At 38.3% G+C, this 21,630-nt stretch overlaps 2 protein-coding genes across 2 annotated transcripts; both read right to left on the bottom strand.

Moving 5' to 3' along the window:
• Window positions 1–1,201: 1,201 nt before the first annotated feature.
• LOC137825310 (uncharacterized) lies at window positions 1,202–1,549 on the bottom strand. The gene has a single exon (XM_068630984.1). The coding sequence runs from the start codon at window positions 1,547–1,549 to the stop codon at window positions 1,202–1,204; it is 348 nt and encodes a 115-aa protein (XP_068487085.1).
• Window positions 1,550–1,938: 389 nt separating this feature from the next.
• Window positions 1,939–4,868, bottom strand: LOC137825309 (uncharacterized). Its single transcript, XM_068630983.1, has 3 exons — window positions 4,183–4,868; window positions 2,949–4,126; window positions 1,939–2,564 (listed from the first exon to the last, which is right to left on the bottom strand). Exons 1-3 carry the CDS (start codon window positions 4,866–4,868, stop codon window positions 1,939–1,941), a joined length of 2,490 nt encoding a protein of 829 aa, XP_068487084.1.
• Window positions 4,869–21,630: the final 16,762 nt, after the last annotated feature.

The raw sequence follows: 21,630 nt of genomic DNA, 5'->3' as shown, positions 1-21,630 counted from the left end.
TCCTCCCTAACCTTGTCCAGCAAATCCAAGTTCATTCTCCTTTCTTCGTTCGAGTCTTCCGCCACGAAGTTCTGGAATCTCGGCGAGCTTTCCTGGATTTCGACTGGAATCATCGCATCGCATCCATACACTAAACTAAACGGGGTTTCGTGGGTTCCCGATTGCTCAGTGGTATGATATGCCCACACTATACGGGGAACTTCCTCAGCCCAAGACCCCTTGGCCTTTTCCAACCTCCTCTTCAATCCTCTCAGCAGAACCCGATTAGCGGACTCCACTTGCCCATTCGTTTGCGGGTGTTCCACGGAAGCAAACACCTGTTGTGTCCCGATGTCCTCGCACAACTTCTTCAACAGGTGGCTTGCGAACTGAGTCCCGTTGTCCGATACTAGACGCTTGGGCACGCCGAAACGACACACAATATTCTTCCACACGAAACTCTGGATTTTGTGCGCGGTGATCTGGGCTACTGGTTCTGCCTCAATCCATTTCGTGAAGTATTCGATCGCCACGACCAAATACTTCATTTGCCTGATCGCCAACGGGAAAGGTCCCAGAATGTCGATTCCCCACGTGTGGAACGGCCAGGGGCTGTAGATTGACTTCAACTCTTCTGGGGGCGCCTTGTGCCAATCGGCATGCTGCTGGCATTGTTTGCAGCGCTGGGCATATCTCTTGCAATCTTCCCTCATTGTGGGCCAGTAATAGCCTGCACGGACAGTCCTTGTCGCCAGAGCTCGACCCCCGATGTGGCTCCCACAAATCCCTTCATGGAGCTCGTCCATGATTCTCGTGCACTTCTCTCCGTGTACACATTCAAGCAGAGGGTGTGTAAACCCAAACCTGTACAGCTCGTCGTCAATGAGGGTAAACTTGTTGGAGCTCTTCTTCATCTTTCTGGCTTCCATTGAGTCCATTGGAAGCACGCCATCTGCCAAGTAGCGCTGGTATGGGGTTATCCACGTATCTGGCTCGTGGATAGTGCAAACTTGCATCGTTCTTACCTCTTTCGCTGGGTGTGCCCTGACCCTCGGCGTCCTTAAGGTCTCCTGCGTTAGAGATCTATGGCCCTTTGCCGCCCTTTCCGTCGATTTACAAACGTAAAGGACCTGGTGATCTGCGACAAAAGCCCAAGGAGTCTTCAAAGTTTCTTGAATAACGGTCCTCTGTCTACCCCCCTTGCCCGAACTGGCAAGCTTGGCTAGCAAGTCAGCTCGGCATTCTGCTCTCTTGGCACATGCACCACTTCAAACAAAGCGAAAGATCTCCTCCGTTCTTGCACGTACTCCAGGTAGGCTGCCATCTGCGGATCTTTGGCTTGGAACTCGCCAGTCACCTGTCCAGTGACCAACAGCGAATCACTCTTGGCCATCAGCACCTTCGCCCCCATCTCCTTTGCCAACAGGATTCCGACGATCAAAGCCTCATACTCTGCTTGATTGTTGCTTGCTTTGAAAGCAAACCTCAGTGATTGCTCTATCAACACACCGTTGGGTCCCTCCAAAATAACCCCAGCCCCGCTGCCCAGCTGGTTAAATGACCCATCCATCGAGAGCACCCAACGAAAGTCATCCTTGGCGTTTTGCGCTGTTTCGGAAGACAGCTCGACCACGAAATCAGCGAAGATTTGCCCCTTGATCGGTCCCCGGGGCTCGTACTTGATGTCGAATTCCGACAGCTCCACCGCCCACTTCACCATTCTTCCAGCTACATCTGGTTTCTTTAAAACCTTCTGGATGGGTAAGTCGGTCATTACCAACACTGTAAAGCTTTGGAAGTAATGATGCAGCCTCCTCGCCGAAAATACAACCGCCAGCGCCGCCTTTTCCAAGGCCTGGTACCTCACTTCTGGGCCTTGCATCACCTTGCTAACGAAATAGATGGGTTTCTGGACCTGATCTTGATCCTGGACGAGCACCGCGCTTATTGCTCTCTCAGTTATGGAAAGTACATCCTGAGGGGCGTTGCTACTTGAGGTTTGCATAGAACTGGCGGGCTCGCCAAGTATTCTTTGAGCTTTATGAAAGCTTCTTCACACTCCCTCGTCCAAACAAACCTGTTGTTTCTCTTCAAGCATTGGAAATATGGGTGGCCCTTCTCTCTGCTGGCAGATACAAATTGGGACAGAACGGCCATCCGTCCCGTGAGCTGCTGCACCTCCTTCACGGTTGCGGGACTCCTCATCGCCAGTATGGCGGCACATTTTTCGGGGTTGGCCTTGATCCCCCTCTCCGACAGGAGAAATCCCAGAAATTTTCCTGCCTCCACGCCGAAAACACACTTTTCAGGATTCAGTTTCAGCTTGTACCTGACTATGGTTACGAACAACTCTTCCAAATCGGCGACGTGCTTGGTCTTTTCCAGGGACGTCACGACCATGTCGTCAACATATGCCTGCACATTCCTCCCGAGCATAGGTACGAGCACCTTGTCAATTAGCCTTTGGTACGTGGCCCTTGCGTTCTTCAGCCCGAAGGGCATCACCTTGTAGCAATAGCACGACCTTTCCGTCATGAAAGCAGTATTTTCCTCGTCCATGGGATGCATTTTGATTTGGTTGTACCCTGAGAAGGCATCCAAAAAACTGAGTAACTTGCACCCTGATGCACTGTCTACTAAGGCGTCTATATTCGGCAAAGGATAAGAATCCTTTGGACAGGCCTTATTCAGATCTGTGAAGTCAACACACATCCGCCATTTTCCGCTACTCTTCTTGACCAAAACGACATTGGCGAGCCATTCTGGATATTGGATCTCTCTGATGTGGCCTGCTGCGAGGAGTTTCTGCGTTTCGTCCTTGATCGCCTGCCTTTTTTCCTCGTTGAACTTTCTCCTTCTCTGGCGGATGGGCCTGAATTGAGGATCCATTTCCAAGCGATGGCACAAAAAATCGGGGTCGATTCCCGGCATGTCTGAAGCGGACCACGCAAATGCATCCAGGTGTCTACTTATCACATTGGCGATTTGGTTCTGTGTCTCGCTGTCTAAGGCTTTCCCCAGTTTAAACGTCTTGCCGTTGATCTTCTTTTCGAGCCATTCCTCCACTGGCTGAGGCTTCTTTTCGCTGGCGAGCAGCGCCCTTGCGATACCTGCTTCCCTGGCGGTCTCCGAGCAGTTTCTCTCCCCCTCCACCCGAGCGGCGCTCTCGGACCTCGTCTCGATATCCTCCATTGGGACGTCACCCTCGGCGGCCAGCTCCAACGCCGTATCCAGCACTCGCAGGGTTTCCCGTGCAGGCTCCGTGCCAGGGGGAGGCGTTGTGGTTACGTGGCATACAAACCTTTTGTTCTTGAGGCTGTTTTCGTAACACTTCTTCGCCTCCTTTTGGTCAGAACAGATGGTGATGATCAAACTCTCCATAGACGGTAGTTTGACCTTCATGTGCCTTGTTGAAGGCACAACTCCCGTTCTGTTGAGCATTGGCCTTCCCAACAGTATGTTGTAGGTCGACGAAGCGTTTACAACAAGATACCTGATCTTCTCTGTTCGTGAGGCCAAACCATCAGTGAAGGTCGTCCTTAACTTAATATACCCCCTTTCCTCCACTTGATCGCCGGCGAAACCATACAAACATCCCCCATATGGCCTTAGTTGATCGGTGGACAGTTGTAACTTTTCAAAAGTCGGCCAAAACATTACACCTGCCGAGCTTCCTTGGTCGACCAGCACCCGGTGGACAGTCCTTCCCGCTGTGACAAGCGAGATCACAATAGGGTCGTTGTCGTGAGGTACAACATCGCTAAGGTCTCCTTTGGTGAATGTGATGTCCACGTCGGGTGAGTGATCCTCAAAAACTTCCACTGACATCACCGACCTTGCGTACTTCTTGCGTTGAGATGCAGTGCACCCTCCACTTGAGAATCCACCAGCTATTGTGTGGATCTCACCGTGAACGGGCACCTCGTGCTGCTGTCCTTCATTGCCCGCCGGTTGGGAACCTGCTGATTGGCCCGCTTGCTTTTCCAGCAAGTAATCTTTCAGGAATCCACACTTGACCAACTCGGCGAGTTGGTATCCCAAAGCCAAACACGAGTTGATGGAGTGGCCAAAGCTCTTGTGGAACTCACACCACGCGTCTGGTTTTGGACCCAAAACCTTTTCTGTCGTCTTCTCAGGCACTTTGAGCCTGGCAACAATATTCGGGATGGCGATCAGATCAGCCAACCCATCACGAACTCATACCTTGGTGGGCGATTAGTCTCTCTGGGCCGCCCCAACCCCTTCCCCTTACTCTTCTTAGGGTCATAAGGATGACGCATCCTCTGGTCCCTCTTCCCCGCCGCTGCCTCCATTACTCTTTGCAGCTGGACCCTCGTCTGGGCGCGTGGCTTAGTTGGGGCCACGTTTCCCCTTTTCTCGGAGACTTCGCTTTCAGCGGCGATGTGAGCCACGACACGTCGCCGGATTTCAGCGAACGTGGCGAGGTGACTCTTGATAAGCGACTCACTAAAGGGTCCGGGCAACACACCCTTCTTGAAGGCACGTACAAACATTTCCTCGTCTTTACCTGGCAAGCGGACTATCTGAGCTCCGAATCTGTTCAAGAAATCCTTCAGGTACTCCCCTTGGTACTGCCTCACGTCGAACAGGTCATAAGACACCAATGGTGGTGCCTTGTTCACTATATACTGCTCAACAAACATCTTGGAAAACTGTTGAAATGTGGTAATATGGCCAGTAGGTAAACTGACGAACCAGTCCAACGCTCTTTCACTAAGAGTGCTCATGAACACCTTACAGTAGACTGCGTTCGACCCCCCCGAGAGCATTATCTGGGTGTGAAACGCCGTGAGATGGGCCTCAGGGTCCTCCACACCGGTGAAAGATGCCTTCACCGCCACCGTATTAGCCGGGACCACCGAGTCCATGATCTCTTGAGAAAAAGGCATGGGGAAGCTGCACGGTGGGGATGGGGGTGCAGATCTATCCCCGACCGCACGCTTTTCTCGCTCTTGAAGAGCCTTTCACAGCTCTTCGTTAACCCTGTTGAGCTCCTCATTCCTAGCTTGCGAGGCCACCAGCACCTCGTGCATCCTCTCCTGTTCAGAACGTGATGTAGCCACGTTCTCCTGCAGCGTTTTCATCATGTCCATGACCTGTGTCATAGATACAACATCTTCATCTCTTGACGGCGCGACTGAACTAGACCGCGTTGTCCTCATCCTTTATCAGTGAACTCAGAGACTCAAAGAAACTCCAATCGAACTGTAGAACTTCGAAAACCGACTGCGACAACAAGCAATCGAACAGAAAACACCAAGACTTCAACAAACTCGAACTGTGGTTGGGAATCACCTTTTATACGGCCCCACGGTGGGATCCAGATGTTCCTACCGGTTGACCTAGCGCAAGAGCGTTGCCTCGTCACGATCTTGCTCACCAGCTTCATGCCACGTGCCCTTCTCGTCCACACCATGAAAGCCTCTCTCAGAACCTGCAAAACACACGATGGCGCCTCTGCGGCCGATGGCGCTCCGATGCTCAAGTCAGTGACATGAACACCCAAAACTCAGAGAAAAATATACTTTGTAGAGCCGTACTAAAGTGCACACAACCCTAGCAATGAGCCGTAATGAAAAACGTATCTCTGCAAATTCTGTTAAGTTTACCTTTATAGCTAGGTTTTTTCTATTTCCAGGCCGTTATGCTTTTGGACGCGTGGCTCGCATCCAACCCTGCACGTATCACCATCTGGGCAGGGATAGGAGGTAGCATCCAGCCCTACACGTGTCATCATCTAAGCTAGGGTAATTCGAGCGCCACTTCCACACTATATCCAACCCTACACGTGTCATCATCTGGACTGGGATAGCAGGTAGCATCCAGCCCTACACATGTCGCCATCTGGGTTGGGGTAACTTGAACGTTATTTCTGTGTAGTAACCAGTCGTGCGGTTAAGTCTCTTATTCAAGGAGTAATCTAGCACGTAATATGCTCTGGAACACCCCCCGACAAGGCGAGTGTCGGATGCAACAAAGTGCACCATCTCTGTGACATCGCTTGTCGTTAGTGGCACCTTCCTTATTGCTACGCCATGCATGTTCTAGCTGGGGGAACCTTGCCACCAGCGAATGTCCACTCTGGGAATCTTGTCGTTGATGGGCAAGCTGTTCCCTTCAACCTACCCGACCTCCATGCCCCATGGTAGCGCAACAAACATCTTATTGGACTTACACGCTTGGACTTACTCTTCTGAGATCCCAGCAACCTTAACTAAGCTTGCTGGGAAATCCGGCGATGTGCTTCTCGCGGCGATGTCAGGCCACCCGGTCGCCCATTGTCTAACATGTCGATGTCATACAATCTCGGCGACAACCGACCATGTACGCTGTAGCACGCCGCTTCCACGAGCGACGACTATACTAGCTTCTGGACCACTCGCCTTTCTCTAGTCCACGTGTTCTGCTAAACACGCCCCACGTAGTCACGTGCTAGACACGTCATCACACGCGATGACCTGGTCGGTACACTTTATAAAAGGAAAAGAAGGCTTTGGTGGTGGGTGTTGATGGCGCCTTTCGTCAAAGTTATGCACTCTCTAATCTTGGTCTTCTTCTTGACTCCCATAGTGTGTGTAACTTCTAGAGGCTCTTGTTGGTTCCCATCTCCTTTCTCTAATTTCTCTCTCTTGAGTCGGTTCTAATCTTTGCAACCTTTCCACTAGTTGCGCTCATCTCCTTTTCTTTTTGGGCCAAAGTCCTCTTGGTGTCTGCAAGCTCTCCCAAAGGATATGCCTTTTTGAGGAGATTGTGACTTTGAAGATTATCCTGAAGGCAAATGAGTCATACTTTGCACAAAAAGGAAAAAACAATTAGTGAAAAAAAAATCTTATCCAACCCTCATGTGTATCACTAGGCTATTTAGTAAAGAAGGAAAGAATTGTAATGCATTCAATAAGGATTTGCACTCTAAAAAAAAGTCTACACTTGGTAGAAACACATCAAGTGAAAGACAACAAAGCTCTTACACTTGCTCACCAAATATTTGTACAACAAAACTTAAGAAAATTTGAAAGACAAGCAAGAAAAGCTTAAAAGAAAGAAAGCTAAACCGAATGGGAAAAGATAGTGATAAAAGTTTGAGAAGACAAACAAGAAAAGCACGAATGAAGACTCAAAGAAACTTACTTAAACTTTTAACTATGAAGTTTTAATTTTCTTAGAAATTGTAAAAGTAAGAAGGATAAAATTCCACAAATATGAAAACAATTTGCCACATAAAAAGAATCCCGTTTTTAGTAATTTTGAACTTGAAAAGTGAATTGCACAAACTTTTTTTTTGTCTTTGCTTTTGTTTTATGGATTCAAAATGTCCATAATTTTGGCATGCATATTTTAATTCAGTTTCAATTTTCACCAATAGATTGAAATTCAATTCGTATGATCACTTGAATTCTTTATTTAGAACTACATAAACTTCTACTCAAACAAATTTCTAGTTGTTTTTAGTTCTTCACAATTAAAAGAAAAATAAATAGAAAGGATTTAAAGACTCCTAGAACACTAAGAACATAAGACTCAAGCAAATGAGGTAAGGAAAACAAATAATTTACACAAAAATTCAAAAGCAGAGTTTAAAGTGCTTAATGAATAAAAAACGAAATTGTAAGTGACAAGGAATTAAAAGGCGGAATAGAAAGGTGCTGAATTGTAAAGTGGAAATTAAATTGCTTGAAGGTAAAAGCAAAATTGAAATGTGCTGAAAATTAAAGGCATAAAATGAACTCTTAAAAGATAAGCACAATTAGAACCATGCTCTGATTACCACATGCTATTTGTTGGTTTTAGGATTGCACATTTTAATTGGTTGTTCTTGTTTATGATTTTTTTTTTATTTTTATCAATGCAAGGTGATAACCCAAAGAAGATCCCCACTGGACACAAACTTAACCAAGTGGTTAAGTGTGAATGTTCACTTCTAGAGGGCAAAAGGAAGAACACAAGTATATGGTGATTATGATGAATGGGCGGAAATTAAAGAACAAGTGAAGTAAAGAATGAATGAAGATGACCATAGGGAAATAACATAAACAAGAACATAACAAGTAACATAAATGGTGCAAGGAAGGATGGAGGGATGGTGAAATGGTGAAGATGATCATGCCACTTGGAGGGTGGGAAACTCCAAGATAAGTGAAGGAAGAGTCGCCACTTGAAATGCTCACACACTTAAGATAAGACCAAATCATTTAGGAGACAAAGCTTACTAATCACTCAAGCAGAGTTTCTTTAATATATTCAAAATCTAGGTTAAAATACATGAGGCAAGACATCCTATTTATAGGAAGGGGTGCCTTGGTGGGCAAGATGGGTGAAGGATAGAAATGGCAAGGGAGAGGGGCTGCCTAGGGTGTTGACCATGGTCAAAATTGCACCTTTAGGCATAACTTATAGAAGGTAGGTTAAAAACCCTAATTCTAGGTGCCTTGTCTTGAAAAAGTGGGCTTGGTACAAGCCTATTTCGCTAAGTACACTCACTTTTATTCTATGTGAACCTACTTTAGCCTATTTTTCTATTTGGACCCCAAAAGTGAACCCAAATTATTTACAAACATGTTTTTGTCTTTTAAGAAGACCAGAAGAAAGAACAGTTGATGTTCTGGTCTATGCCAAGTTCTTCCTATAGTGAGGTTCGTCTGATATTTGGTGGGGTCTTGACTTAATTGCTGAGATGACTGCTCACGTTGTGAATTGTCTCTTGAGTCCTTGGTCATCTTCTTAACTACTTGGATTGTATTAGAAGAAGAGTTAAACAACACCAAAACTGATCTTGAAAATCTAGAAATCATTTCTAAAAATCTTTTAGATGTGTTGACTTAAAGAATTGCAAAAACGATGACTCTCTCCAAAAGAAGGTCCATTATCTTGTAAAAAATGGTATGGGCTATTATCCAAGCACCATAAATAAATCCTTCAATTTATTTATTTTAACCTCTTTAAACCCTTCATGTGTCAAGGTTAAGGTTTCCCATATTTATTTTGCGCTTGGGATAGCATGGACTTTAGCAATCTCTTATTCAGATAAAGCAAATAAAAGAATTTGCCTAACTCTGACATTCAATTGATATTTATATTTCTATTCTTCACACCAAGTATTTTTTGGATGCAAATTACCGGTGACATCATGTAAAGAGGGGATTCTATTTTTAATAACCTCCAACAGATAAACATTGAAATACTCAAGAAAGGCAATCATCTTGAGTTTCAATAATTCAAACTTTTGTCTCTAGAAGGGGGGTTGGATGGAGCCTTAAAACCTGTTTGTAGCGGATAAAGATAAATTGTCTCTTAGACCATCTAATAAGACACATTAGATTATCTAACATAATCTTCTAGGCAGACTGTCTAACTGATCATCTAACCAGAAGAATAGAGTAAATAATAAGGCTTGAAAAACAACAAGAGTAATGAGAGATCAACACATAAGAGTTTATCCTAGAGCACCCAAATTCGGGCAACATTTAGTTCCCTTAAGCAACTGCTTAAGAGCTTCCACTAACAAACTAACTACATGAGTATTCTCACCTCTCTAAGTTACAACGAGTATTCACATCTCTCTTGGTTACACCTTCTTAATCTGCCCTGAGATTATTGTTAGAATATATGGCCTTAAACGAGAGGGGCGGGGGGGGGGGGGGGGGGGGTTGAATTGTTTAATGGGGGTTTTTGAAAACTTTTTTAGCTAGAACAAAATCCTTTGTATGAAACTAAATCAGAAATCCAATTAGCCAAGATATAAAGCACAAAACAGCAAAGCACCAGAAAAACAATCGGTTGTTTATACCAGAAAAACAATAACAACTGAATTTAAATGAGTTGAAGGGAAGAAAGAGATACACAAACAGTTTATAATGGTTCACTCTTAAACCAAGAGTTACATCTAGTCCCCAGAAGCCACTGGGCAATCCACTAAGCAATCAACAACGATTACACACAAACTACCAAAGAAGTGACCTTGAACCCTTCAAGAAACACACTTCCTTTGGCACAACACACACCAAGAATGTTGATTTTGAAAACCTCAAGAGCACACAACACTTCTTGGCAACAACACCAAAATTTACAAAGTATTCAGAACGAACTACACCCTTTTATAGAACAATCTGAAATCAATACAGATGTAATCCTATTTCGCTCTCTCTTCAGAAAATCCAAAGCCTTTTTGTGAATGTTCAAAACTTGAAAGCAATCTTTCACAACTGAAAAACTCAAATATGTTTTTTTTTTGTTATAAAACATAAACAAACTATTTATAGCTTTCAAAGATTGGTCAAAGCATTTAATAGAGGAGCGTATTTAGTTGAAAATCATTTAAAGCACACTCAACTAACAAAACAAATCGGTTGTTTCTATCAGCAGAAGCAGGAAAAAAGTTCCAATATCAAAAACTTGGAGAGATGTAACTGTTTGAAACATTTTATAGAGCGCAGACAACACAAAAACCAAAAAATTCTCCCCCTATTTGTCTTCACAGATACACTTAAGGAGGAGATAAAAACATAAATTGTTCCAGATAAAGTAGAATATAAAGAGAAACAGCAGTAAAACTTTTTCAGAGCAAAAACAATCGGTTGTCCCGAGCATTCAACTGGTTGTTTTTCTTCAGTCATTCTTTCCATATTACAGCTCAAAGATCTGGTTCTGAACAACTTCAATCTGTTCATCCAGGGTCTGAAAGCGAGTGTCCATGCTCTGGAATCTGTTGTCAATGTTCTGGAAATTTGTAACACAAAGATCATGGAGATTTCTTTGATTTTCAGCAAAGCCATCAAGTCTATCCACCATGTATCTTTCAAAAGCAGACATTGAGGGAATCCCATCCCCTTGATGTCCAACACTTATTCCAGCATGAAAGTCAGTTGCAGGTTGTTCTTCATTGTGAATATCCATATCAACAACTTGATCTTCTTCATCAAAATCAGCAGCTGCAACACTTGAAGAAGCACCATGATCACCATCTTTTCTTACCCATCTTCCATTTATCTTGGTGAAACCCATTTTGCTTTGTGAACCATTGTTCACTTCTTGTTTTGATTTTACCAACTCAGAGGTTTCATCTTCAAGATTCACTTCAAAATAGAGTAGAAATTTAGAAATTAAAATAACATAGGGATAATGGTAGTAACTTAACTTCATGGACTTTTGCATATGCTCTTTGATGATATGAATCCAATTGATCTTGACTTTCTTCATGATGCAGTAGATATATAAAAGATCTTCTTCTGTTAAAATAGAATGGTTGCTCCCCCTTGGAGTTAGAATCCAAGTGACAATGAGAGCCAACACCCTCTCATTTAATTTCAATCCTCTTACTGAACAAGTTCTTATTTGAGCTTGTGGATTCTTCAAACAGCTTTTGTAGTATTGAATCTTGTTGAAATCTTCCACAATACCAATGTTTCCTTTATTGATTCTAAGATCAGCATACTTCAACCCAGTTACAGCATCCCATACATCATGGGTAATCTCCATGTCTACACTTTTAACATGTGAAACAAGATTGTCTCCTTCAAACTTTAAGTTTGTGTAGAACACCCGAATTAAATCTGGATAAATGTTCCCCTTCATCTCCAAGAATCTCTTCAGCAGCTGATCCTTGAGAAGCGTTCTCACATTGTCCAGCTTTTGGCTTTTCAACCAATCAAAGGAGACAACTTTTGGATTGTTGATCACTTTTGGATTGTTAATTCATTATCTCCTGAAAACCAGCCTTCAAGCCTTCCTCATGACCTTACAACCCTCATTTTGATCCTCTTGGATGTAGGTGGAGTGGAATCCATGACAGCAGAATGAGACAAAGGCACACACACAAGGAGAGAAAAAGATGTTGCAAGAGATGAGCCAATTGGTTGTTTTTGTGAAGGAAAACAGCTGCAACAGATTTTATAGCAAAGCAGAAACCTTCTTTGATCCTTTGGTGATTGTGGGTTTCAGTCTTCAAGACAGGAAACTGGTCCAAGCTTTGCACATAGAACATCAGAAAAGAGCAAAAAAACACACGGTCAACACATGAAACCTTTGACTAGACATAAAGGCTCTTGAATTTTCAAGATCTGGAATATATTCCTTTATGACATCTTGTAACTTCCTCCATAACCAAATCAGGCTTTCAAGACTGCTTTATAGACTCAAGATCCTTTCATTATTGAGATCTGCACCAGACAAAATGTATAGAGAAATTAATTCAATTCTTTACAGTGTTGTCAGAGAAGAAACAATCGGTTGTTTCGAGGAAACAATCGGTTGTTTTTCTGCAACAGTTTAACAGAATGTGATTTTCAAGCATAGACTGAGAAAGATTCAAAACAGATGTAATTTCTCATTTGAAAAAGATATTAATCATGAATCAGTAATTAAAAAGGCAAAGATAAGGAAGGTCTTATCCTTTTATGAAGTCCCTTTAATGAGTCATTGTTTGTGATCAAGAATGCTTCTTTTGGCCTTTTGAAATAGCTTGGACTGGTGCACATCCTCAATTTAGTTCCAGTCACAATCCTTTTTTCCCAAGAACTTGATCAGATAACTCAGAGCTTCATGTTTCTCTAGTATCCCTGCATAAAAAAGAATTCAAGCAACTAGATTTGGTCCCCTTACAAATGTGGGTCCATTTGATTTATTTTTGTCATTTGAAACCTCACATCCTTTGGGAATCCATTTCATGAAACCTCTGGGAATAGAATATTTCCTTATTTTACAGAATCTGACTGAATGTCCTCTTTTCATGTAATAAAAGCATGTAACAACCGGTTGTTTCGACTTAACAATCGGTTGTTTTACTGACAGTTTTGAAAAAGTCTTTGAAAACTTATCTTACTTGTTCTGTGGATTAAAACCTAATCCAGCTCTTCCAAAAACACAATTTTGAGATGCCAAGACATTTTCAAAGTTGGATTTACCCTTTGAAAGCTTATCCACAATTCTAACAAGATAATGAACTTTCTTTTCAAGAATTTCACAATTTTCACAAGCAAGAGAGACACACTTGCAAGAAGATTTTTTGTAAAGAATTTCAAGGTTTTCAAAATCTGTTTTTGATTTTTCTAATTCTTCTTCCAGTGATTTGACTCTGTTTTCAAGCCAATTGTTTATTCCCTTAAACCGGTTCAAGAGAGCTAATCGGTTAGCTTCTTCATGTGTTTCTTGAAAAGCTTGAAGCAATTGACTGTAATATTCAGTATTTGAAGAATTAGAGGAACTTACACTGCTTGAATCATCTTCCTTTTTGGCCATGAAGCATAGATTGAGACCTTTTTTTATTCTGTCTCCTTTTTCTTCTTGCTTGACTTCTTTTATTTGATTTCTTTATTTCAGTGGTACTCTCATGAGTTGCTTTGAGTGTATCCCACATCTCCTTAGCAGATTCACATTCTGAGATCCTGAAAAATTCTTTAGAATCCAAAGCATATGTTATTATGTTTTTGGCAATGCAATCAAACTTGGCCTTTTCACTTTTTTCATTTGTCCATTGGGACCAAGGGTTTTTAATAAAAGATCCACTCTTTTTAATTTTTGGAATGAAAGGACCATTTTCCATTGCATCCCAAATCCCTTGATCAATGGATTCAACAAAGATTTTCATTCTAGCTTCCCAATACTTATAATTCAAACCACAAAACAAAGGTGGTTTGTTAATTGAAGCACCCTCCTCAAAAGGTAGTTTTCCAGCCATAGAAAAAAAAGTTTTAGGATCAAACTTGAGTATTTTTCAAGTACCAAGCTCTTGATGCCAATTGTTAGAATATATGGCCTTAAACGAGAGGGGAGGTGAATTGTTTAAAGGGGGCTTTTGAAAAAATTTTCATCTAGAACAAAATCCTTTGTATGAAACTCAATCAGAAATCCAGTTAGCCAAGATATAAAGCACAAAACAACAAAGCACCAGAAAAACAATCGGTTGTTTCTTCGAAACAATCGGTTGTTTATACCAGCAAAGCAATAACAACTGAATTTAAATGAGTTTAAGGGAAGAAAGAGATACACAAACAATTTATACTGGTTCACTCTTAAACCAAGAGCTACATTCAGTCCCCAGAAGCCACTGGGCAATCGACTAAGCAATAAAAAAAGATTACACACAAACTACCAAAGAAGTGACCTTGAACCCTTCAAGAAACACACTTCCTTTGGCACAACACACACCAAGAATGTTAATCTTGACAATCTCAAGAGCACACAACACTTCTTGGCAACAACACCAAAATTTACAAAGTATTCGGAACGAATTACACTTGTTTACAGAACAATCTGAAATCAATACAGATGTAATCCTATTCCACTCTCTCTTGAGAAAATCCAAAGCTTTTGTGAATGTTCAAAACTTGAAAGCAATCTTTTACAACTGAAAAACTCAAATTTGTTTTTTTTTTTTTTGTTATAAAACATAAACAAACTATTTATAGCTTTCAAAGATTGGTCAAAGCATTTAATAGAGGAGCGTATTTAGTTGAAAAATCATTTAAAGCACACTCAACTAACAAAATAGAATTCTGTTAGGATTTTCAAAGAAACAATCAATTGAAATCACGAAACAATCGATTGTTTTGGTTTGACAGCAAGTCAACCAACCAAAACAGTTTTCAACCTTTTCAAAAACACATAAGAGTAAAACAATCGGTTGTTTCGACAAAACAACAGGTTGTTTTTCACTTAGTTTTAAAAACACTTTAAACTTAAAAGGTTTCAAAAATACTTTAGCTTTAGATTCAACAAAGAGTGGATTACACAAATAAACTACCCAGATCCTATCCTAAACACAGCAACAACTCCAGCTTTGCATCAAACACTTGAATTTGGATTCTTCAAAGCCTTTGATCACTCTTGATCAACAATTAATAACTCTCAAAAGAAAAAAAGAGCACTATCATAAAGAGCACAAAGAAAGCTTACATGGGTATAACTTCATAGAGTGAATAATTATAATGGTTTCACACACAACCCAAATGACTTAATGCTTTAAAGAATAAAGTAGATGTTCATTGTAATAATTCTTTTAGAAGGATCACAATAACTCTTTTTGTTGCTTGGCTTGCCTTACTTTTGTTTTCCACCTTCAATCTCTTTATATCTACACTTAAACACCTGAATTAGTTAATTTTGGATATTATAATTTTTCATCTTTTTGGTGTTAGCCGCTTTAAAGAAAAATCTTGGATTTGCTATCTTCCAATTTGTTTTTCCTTTGGATATGTTTAAAAAACTAATTTTAAAGTATTTTCAATATGGGTTAGTAAAAACAAATCAAAACATAATCATAAAATCATTTCATTATACACGTGATACGGAAATAAGGTACTTGATATTTTCACTTTATTCAAATTGTTTTTGTTTAAATAATATTGGGAGATATTTGCAATATATTAAACTAGATATTCACTCACAAGATTTATTTACACAAAACCTTTTTAGGAAATGATAGATTTTAAATATATACGAAAAATAGGGACGAACAAAGTAAATATGGAGATTGAAATCTTATCATTTTTTGACATTCTATCTCTTTTGTTGAATGAATTTTTAGTAGATATATGAATTTAGAAGATTTGATTTAACATTTATAAGCAAAACCTGATACTCATCAAACATGTTCGTCGGACCATTTAGCATGAACAAACCTGTAGATGCTTGAATAGTCTACTTTGTACTACAGTTGTACAAATCATTGTTAGAACCAAGTGAAAAATTATTTTCAAATTTTTTATGCACTGAACAAGTCTTATCTTATTATCTAACAAATATATGTTATAAAAGGTCACGCCATCTTTGATGAACTTATGTTGTAGATGCTTAGAACATCTATCAGACTGTCTAATGAATATTGCGACTATAGAAACATTGTTTAGATCTTATAATGTACATATAAGCCATTCAAAAATATTTTTTTTATCACAAAAACATAAATACATGATCTCATAGACCATCTAGAGTTTATCAGACCGTCAAGAAAAATTATCCAGGGTCTCAACATATAAAAATATGTATATTTACAAATGATGAAAAATGGCTCTTCCACAAGTGCAATGTAACTGTTATGTAAGAAGAGAATAACTTGAAAATAGATCTATAAACAATAATTTAATATAACTTTTTAGAGGTGGAAAAAATAGAGTATACTAAAATGTTTGAGTAATCGAAAAAGAGAATGGCTAATTGTTATTAGTAGAGATTTTTATCGAATGAGGGATAGATAAAATAAAAGATGTTAATATATGATAAGTGACATAATTTAGTAATATTTCATACAAAAAGATAGACACTTATGGACTTTAATTAATAAAATAATTATAATTCAAACCCTAATTTAGGAATTTGAAGCTTTTTACATATTTTTGGATTATAAAATGAATATGAAGAATTTATTCTCAAATTTGTGTTAATTTTAGGAATATAAGGGAAAATGGAGATAAAAAGGCTAAAGGATAAAGAAAAATTGAAGAGAAGAAGAAAAAACAAAGTGGAGCATTGAAAACTCGCCCAAAGCTCGCTTAAGCGAGTTCACTCAAGTGATGTTGGACTTTTTCTCGTAAAACTCACTTAAGCAAGTAATATCTTGCTTAAGCAAGATGTCACTTAGCCCAAGCCTGATTAGGTTAAATAGAAGGAGTGAGGCATAATCATTGGGATCATTTGGAGGAACCAAAGGAAGGAAACCTTAAAGGAGGCAATCGTGAAGGAGAAACGCTGTGGATCTTCTTTTTGTTGTTGTCCATGCTTGTAATAGCCACCCTGAGTGGCTAATTATTTTCTTTGGGATTGGGAGTAATCTATTCAAACTCTTATGTATTGAGGTGATATTATCTATAATATTCAGTTCTTGATTGATTATTGATATTATCATTTTATTCTCAAAGCTTGAAACTATTCATGATTTCATCCTTAGATTTGACTAAAAAGTACTTTTAAGCATCTGACCTAAATGATAATGCTTAACATATTTGAATGCTAGGAATAGATTTTCAATGTTAATTGGTTTATAACATTTGTTCGTAATGATAATGACTTTTCTACGGGAAGTGAACTGTGTTGTCAGAAGTAATAATTTGTCCCTAAGGACGGATATCGAACCCATAAGGAACAATTGAATAAGCAAGTAAAAGTTTCACTAAATAGAAAACACAATAATAAAGTTTGTTGGAGTTTGTTATGATTGCAATGATTAATAAGAAAACAAATCAAAGAGTTTGTTGCTTCAATTAGAAAATAGGGATTGGGGTTCATCTTTCTTACTCTTTTGTATTTTGATTAGCATGACAATATTGTGTCCTTTGATTGATATTGATGCCCATATAAAATTCATTTATATCGATTTCTTGCATATAAATTATTAAGATGATTCCTAAATATCGAATCCTCGCATATTTATAAAAACTTCTTATAAGTAAGATCAGACGTTGATCGCAATTAACTTTTCAAATCTATTCCTAGCATTCAAACAGTTAAACATTATCATTTGGATCAGAAACATAGAAGTACTTTTCAGTCAAATCTAATTGTTTAGATCATGGCGAACAAGCATTACTAACAAAATGATAATATGAATCATCAATCAAGAAAAAAAATATTATGTCTAGATATCACTTTAATACATAAGAGTTTAAACAAATTACTCCCAATCCAAAATGGTAGAATTAGCCACACATGATGGTTGTTACAAACAGGGAGACCAAGAAAAGAAGATTTCGGATGTTTCTCCTTGACGACTGCCTCCTCTAGGGTTTCTAACACCTTATATTCTTCCTAATTGGATTACAATTCACTCAATGGTGGTTTCCTCTCAATCTTGCGTGTCTAGAGTTGTGCCTCAAGCCTCCTATTTAATCTAATTTGCTTGGGCTAAGTGACTTCTCGCTTGGGCGTTATTGGGCTTGCCTGGGTGAGAAGCACGAAAAATGCCCAACATTACTGGAGCAATCTCGCTTGGGCGAGATTGAGCTCGCTTGAGCGATATTCTCTAGTGGCGTCTGGCTTAGGTGGGTTTTGGCGAGTTTTAGTGAGTGCTGGTATGTTTCAACTTTTCCTTTGTAGCTTTGTATATTATGCTTTTGCCCAATCATCTCCATTCTTCCATTGAATCCTAAAATTAACATAAATTTAGGATTAAATCGTTCTTATTCAAATTAAAATCACAAAATATGTAAAAATGTATAAATTCATAAATTAGTTGTTATTTTATGTTTATTTTTTCAATTAATACCCATAAGTGTCTGTATTTTAATATAAAAGATTATTGAAATCTGACACTTATCAAATGATAAGGAGTTTTTATAAATATGCGATGAATCAATATATGAGACTCTTTTAATAATTTTGTATGCGATGAATCAATATGAATGATTTTTTTATGGGCATCAATGTCAATAAAGATGGAATGTTAAATGTTTTAAAACTACAAACGAGTGAAAAGGATTAACCCCACTCTCAATTTTCTTAATTGAATTATTTTACTTATTTATTTATTTTTTATTCAATTTTCATGCAAACTTATGTCAATATCTTTAAAATCAAATTATTGTGCATATTCTTATACTTAGTGAATGTTACTATTAGGATTTTAAATAATTATTCCTTGTGGGTTCGATATCCGTCCTTAGGAACAAATTATTACTTCTTACTCGGTACACTTGCTGTAAAAAAGAGTCATAAGTATCTTTGTAAGTAAATGGAACGTCAATGATTTTTTATCGATATTGACAATTATATTGATTTATGTGGAGTTATAAATAATAGGAATGAGATTTTGAGCTAGTTAAAGAATATTTTTTAATCAACATAAATGTATGTTGATGTCAAAATATTATATGTAGAGAGAGAGGAGTGAATCATATGAGAGTAGAGTTATTGGTTAAGTAAAGATTCATAGAAGAAATGATTATGTTATCAAAACATGTGTTGTGAAAAAACATTGAAATAGTAAGTATTGATAGGAAAGTTATTAGTCAAATAATATCGAGGAAGGGGCTACTATCTAGTGTCAAATCAATGAAGATTGTTGAAGATACATTTTCACTCTAGAAGGTGTTAGAATATATGGCCTTAAACGAGAGGGGGGTGAATTGTTTAAGAGGGGTTTTTGAAAACTTTTCAAGGTTTATTAAAATTCTTTGTGTGAATCCAGAACAGAAATCAAGTTAGCCAAGAATATAAGCAATAAAACAGCAAAGCAACAGAAAAACAATCGGTTGTTTCTTCGAAACAATCGGTTGTTTATACCAGTAAAGCTTAAAACATAATTTAAATGAGTTTAGAGTAAGAGAGAGATACACCAACAATTTATACTGGTTCACTCTTAAGCCAAGAGGTACATCCAGTCCCCAGAAAACCACTGGGTAATCCACTAAGTAATCAAACCAGATTACAACACACAAACCACCAAAGTAGTGACCTTGAACCCTTCAAGAAACACACTCCATTTGGCAAAACACACCAAGAGTATTGATCTTGACCACCTCAAGAGCACACAACACTCATTGGCAACACAACACCAGAAATACAGTAGGTTGAGAAGGGATTACACTTGTTCACAGTACAAACTGAAATCAATACAATTGCAATCCTATTCCACTCTCTTTGAAAACCCAAAGCTTGATGTGAATGTTCAAATCTTTAAGATCAACTTTGTCACAACTGAAAAACTCAAATATGTTTCTCTTGCTTGTTTGAAAACATAAACAAACCATTTATATTTTCCAAAGATTTTCAGTTGAAAATCATTTAAAGTACATTCAACAACCAATACATAATTATGTTAGGATTTTCAAAGAAACAATCGGTTGAAACCACGAAACAACCGTTTGTTTGGTTTGGCAGTTAAGTCAACCAAACTAAAACAATTTTCAACCTTTTCAAAAACTCCTAAGAGTAAAACAACCGGTTGATTCGACAAAACAACAGGTTGTTTTTACTTAGTTGGAAAAACACTCAACAAAGGAGTGAATCACATTCTATTCTACCCAGATCCCTCCCTAAACATAGCAGCAACACCAGCCTTGCATCAAACACATAGGATTTGGATTCTTCAAAGCACTTGATCACTCTTGATCAACAGAAGGGTGGTTAAGTAGAGTCAGACTCTTTTTCACGAACAAATAGATTGTCTAATAGATATAAATAAGCAATAGAACAAATTATACTGGTTTACCCACAAGTCCTGGGTTAGATCCAATTCTCCTTTAAAATTCTTCCTAAAGGGTTCCACTAATAAAAACTTTATTAAAAACAAGTACATAAACCACTTTACGTTATGTCTTCTTAATCTCTCCCGAGATTAATAACTTGGGTATTCTTTTGTTATTACTCTTGGCTACAAACATATATAATAGAAGGTAACAATATTAACTATCAAAGAGAAAAAATATATAACAAGAATTCTAACATCTAGATAACTTCACAAAGTGAAGGGACAAAAGTTCCACACTTCCAATAAAACACATACACATAACCAAACTTAAAATATTATATTTCTCTGTATGTTTTCCAAGTTAAACTCTAAATGTTTTTATCAATATATAGATTTCAAGAATATGATGTTTCTTGGTGTAAGCTTAACGAAGATATCTCTTTATGATTATATATGAAATCACTGGTCTCGGAAATGATTTTCTTGATATATATTATGATTTCATATGTAGAGCTATGCATAAAATGTTGTATATTTCCTTATGTGAGGTGTAACCTATAAACATTGAAATATTGAAAGAATATATGATATAAAATAGTAACATTGACTTTTTTTTAGTCTTATTTTGGATCATTGGATCAAGCGGTGACTCATAAATACTTATCTTGGAGTTTCTCTGTTTTATTATTTTCCTTAATTCCTTCACTGTGTTGAGTTCAATTACTCTTGTGTTTGTTATTATATTTTTTGTATGTGCATGTTCATTTTCCTCTCTTAAAAGATAGCTTTCACACTTACACAATCTTATGGATTAAAATCATGTTTAGTAGCAAGCCCATTATATTTCTTGTTCCATCTCCTTTATTGTGTTGTTTTGTTCATATTCCCATGTTTATGTTCTCATTCTACTAGCTTTCAAATTTATATAATTCCATGGATTAAGTTAATGTGTAGTGGTGAACATATGTGAGTTTCATGACTAAAGTTCTAAAAAGATAAACAAATTCAAGTTTCTTATCATTAATGAAGCTAATTCAAGTTAGACTCTCATCATATTATGACTACAGGAGTGAAACATATCTCATTGTTGAATGTAAATCCTACCATTGGGATAAGAACTTCAATATTTAGAAATCGAATCATGATACCCTTGCTAATGAAGGATATCCATGGAGGATGTTGCCATGGCAAGACTATGAATTCACAAGGTGCATCATCATGACAACCAACTTCGAATTATCAAATGAGAAAAAGTTGAAACTGAACTTAATTAATTAGACATAGAAAGAGATTTATCTTATTCATGTAGCATGAGTTTGGAACTCAAGAATGAAAGTATTGGTATATTGCATAGTTTTTGAATTTATTAGACACAAATAGAAGATAAAAATAATGAAATGATTAGTATGTTGTCATAATGAATACAATGTTAAATTCTTTAGTTCAAACAACCAATGAAATCTTTCAATTGTTAGCTAATCAAATGACTCGAATTGGGGATGTATTAGTCATACAAC

Source organism: Phaseolus vulgaris, chromosome 8 (assembly GCF_000499845.2).
Source record: "Phaseolus vulgaris cultivar G19833 chromosome 8, P. vulgaris v2.0, whole genome shotgun sequence".
Lineage (NCBI taxonomy): Eukaryota > Viridiplantae > Streptophyta > Magnoliopsida > Fabales > Fabaceae > Phaseolus > Phaseolus vulgaris.
Note: the sequence above shows the minus strand (reverse complement) of the source record. Positions and strands in the feature narration are given on the sequence as shown.

Coding starts and splice junctions, on each gene's coding strand:
- LOC137825310 (XM_068630984.1), bottom strand. CDS start 1,549: ATGGATGGGTCATTTAACCAGCTGGGCAGCGGGGCTGGGGTTATTTTG.
- LOC137825309 (XM_068630983.1), bottom strand. CDS start 4,868: ATGGACTCGGTGGTCCCGGCTAATACGGTGGCGGTGAAGGCATCTTTC. Junction 4,127..4,182: donor GAGACTAATCGCCCACCAAG/GTATGAGTTCGT, acceptor TATTGTTGCCAG/GCTCAAAGTGCCTGAGAAGA. Junction 2,565..2,948: donor CCAAATCGCCAATGTGATAA/GTAGACACCTGG, acceptor ATGCCTTCTCAG/GGTACAACCAAATCAAAATG.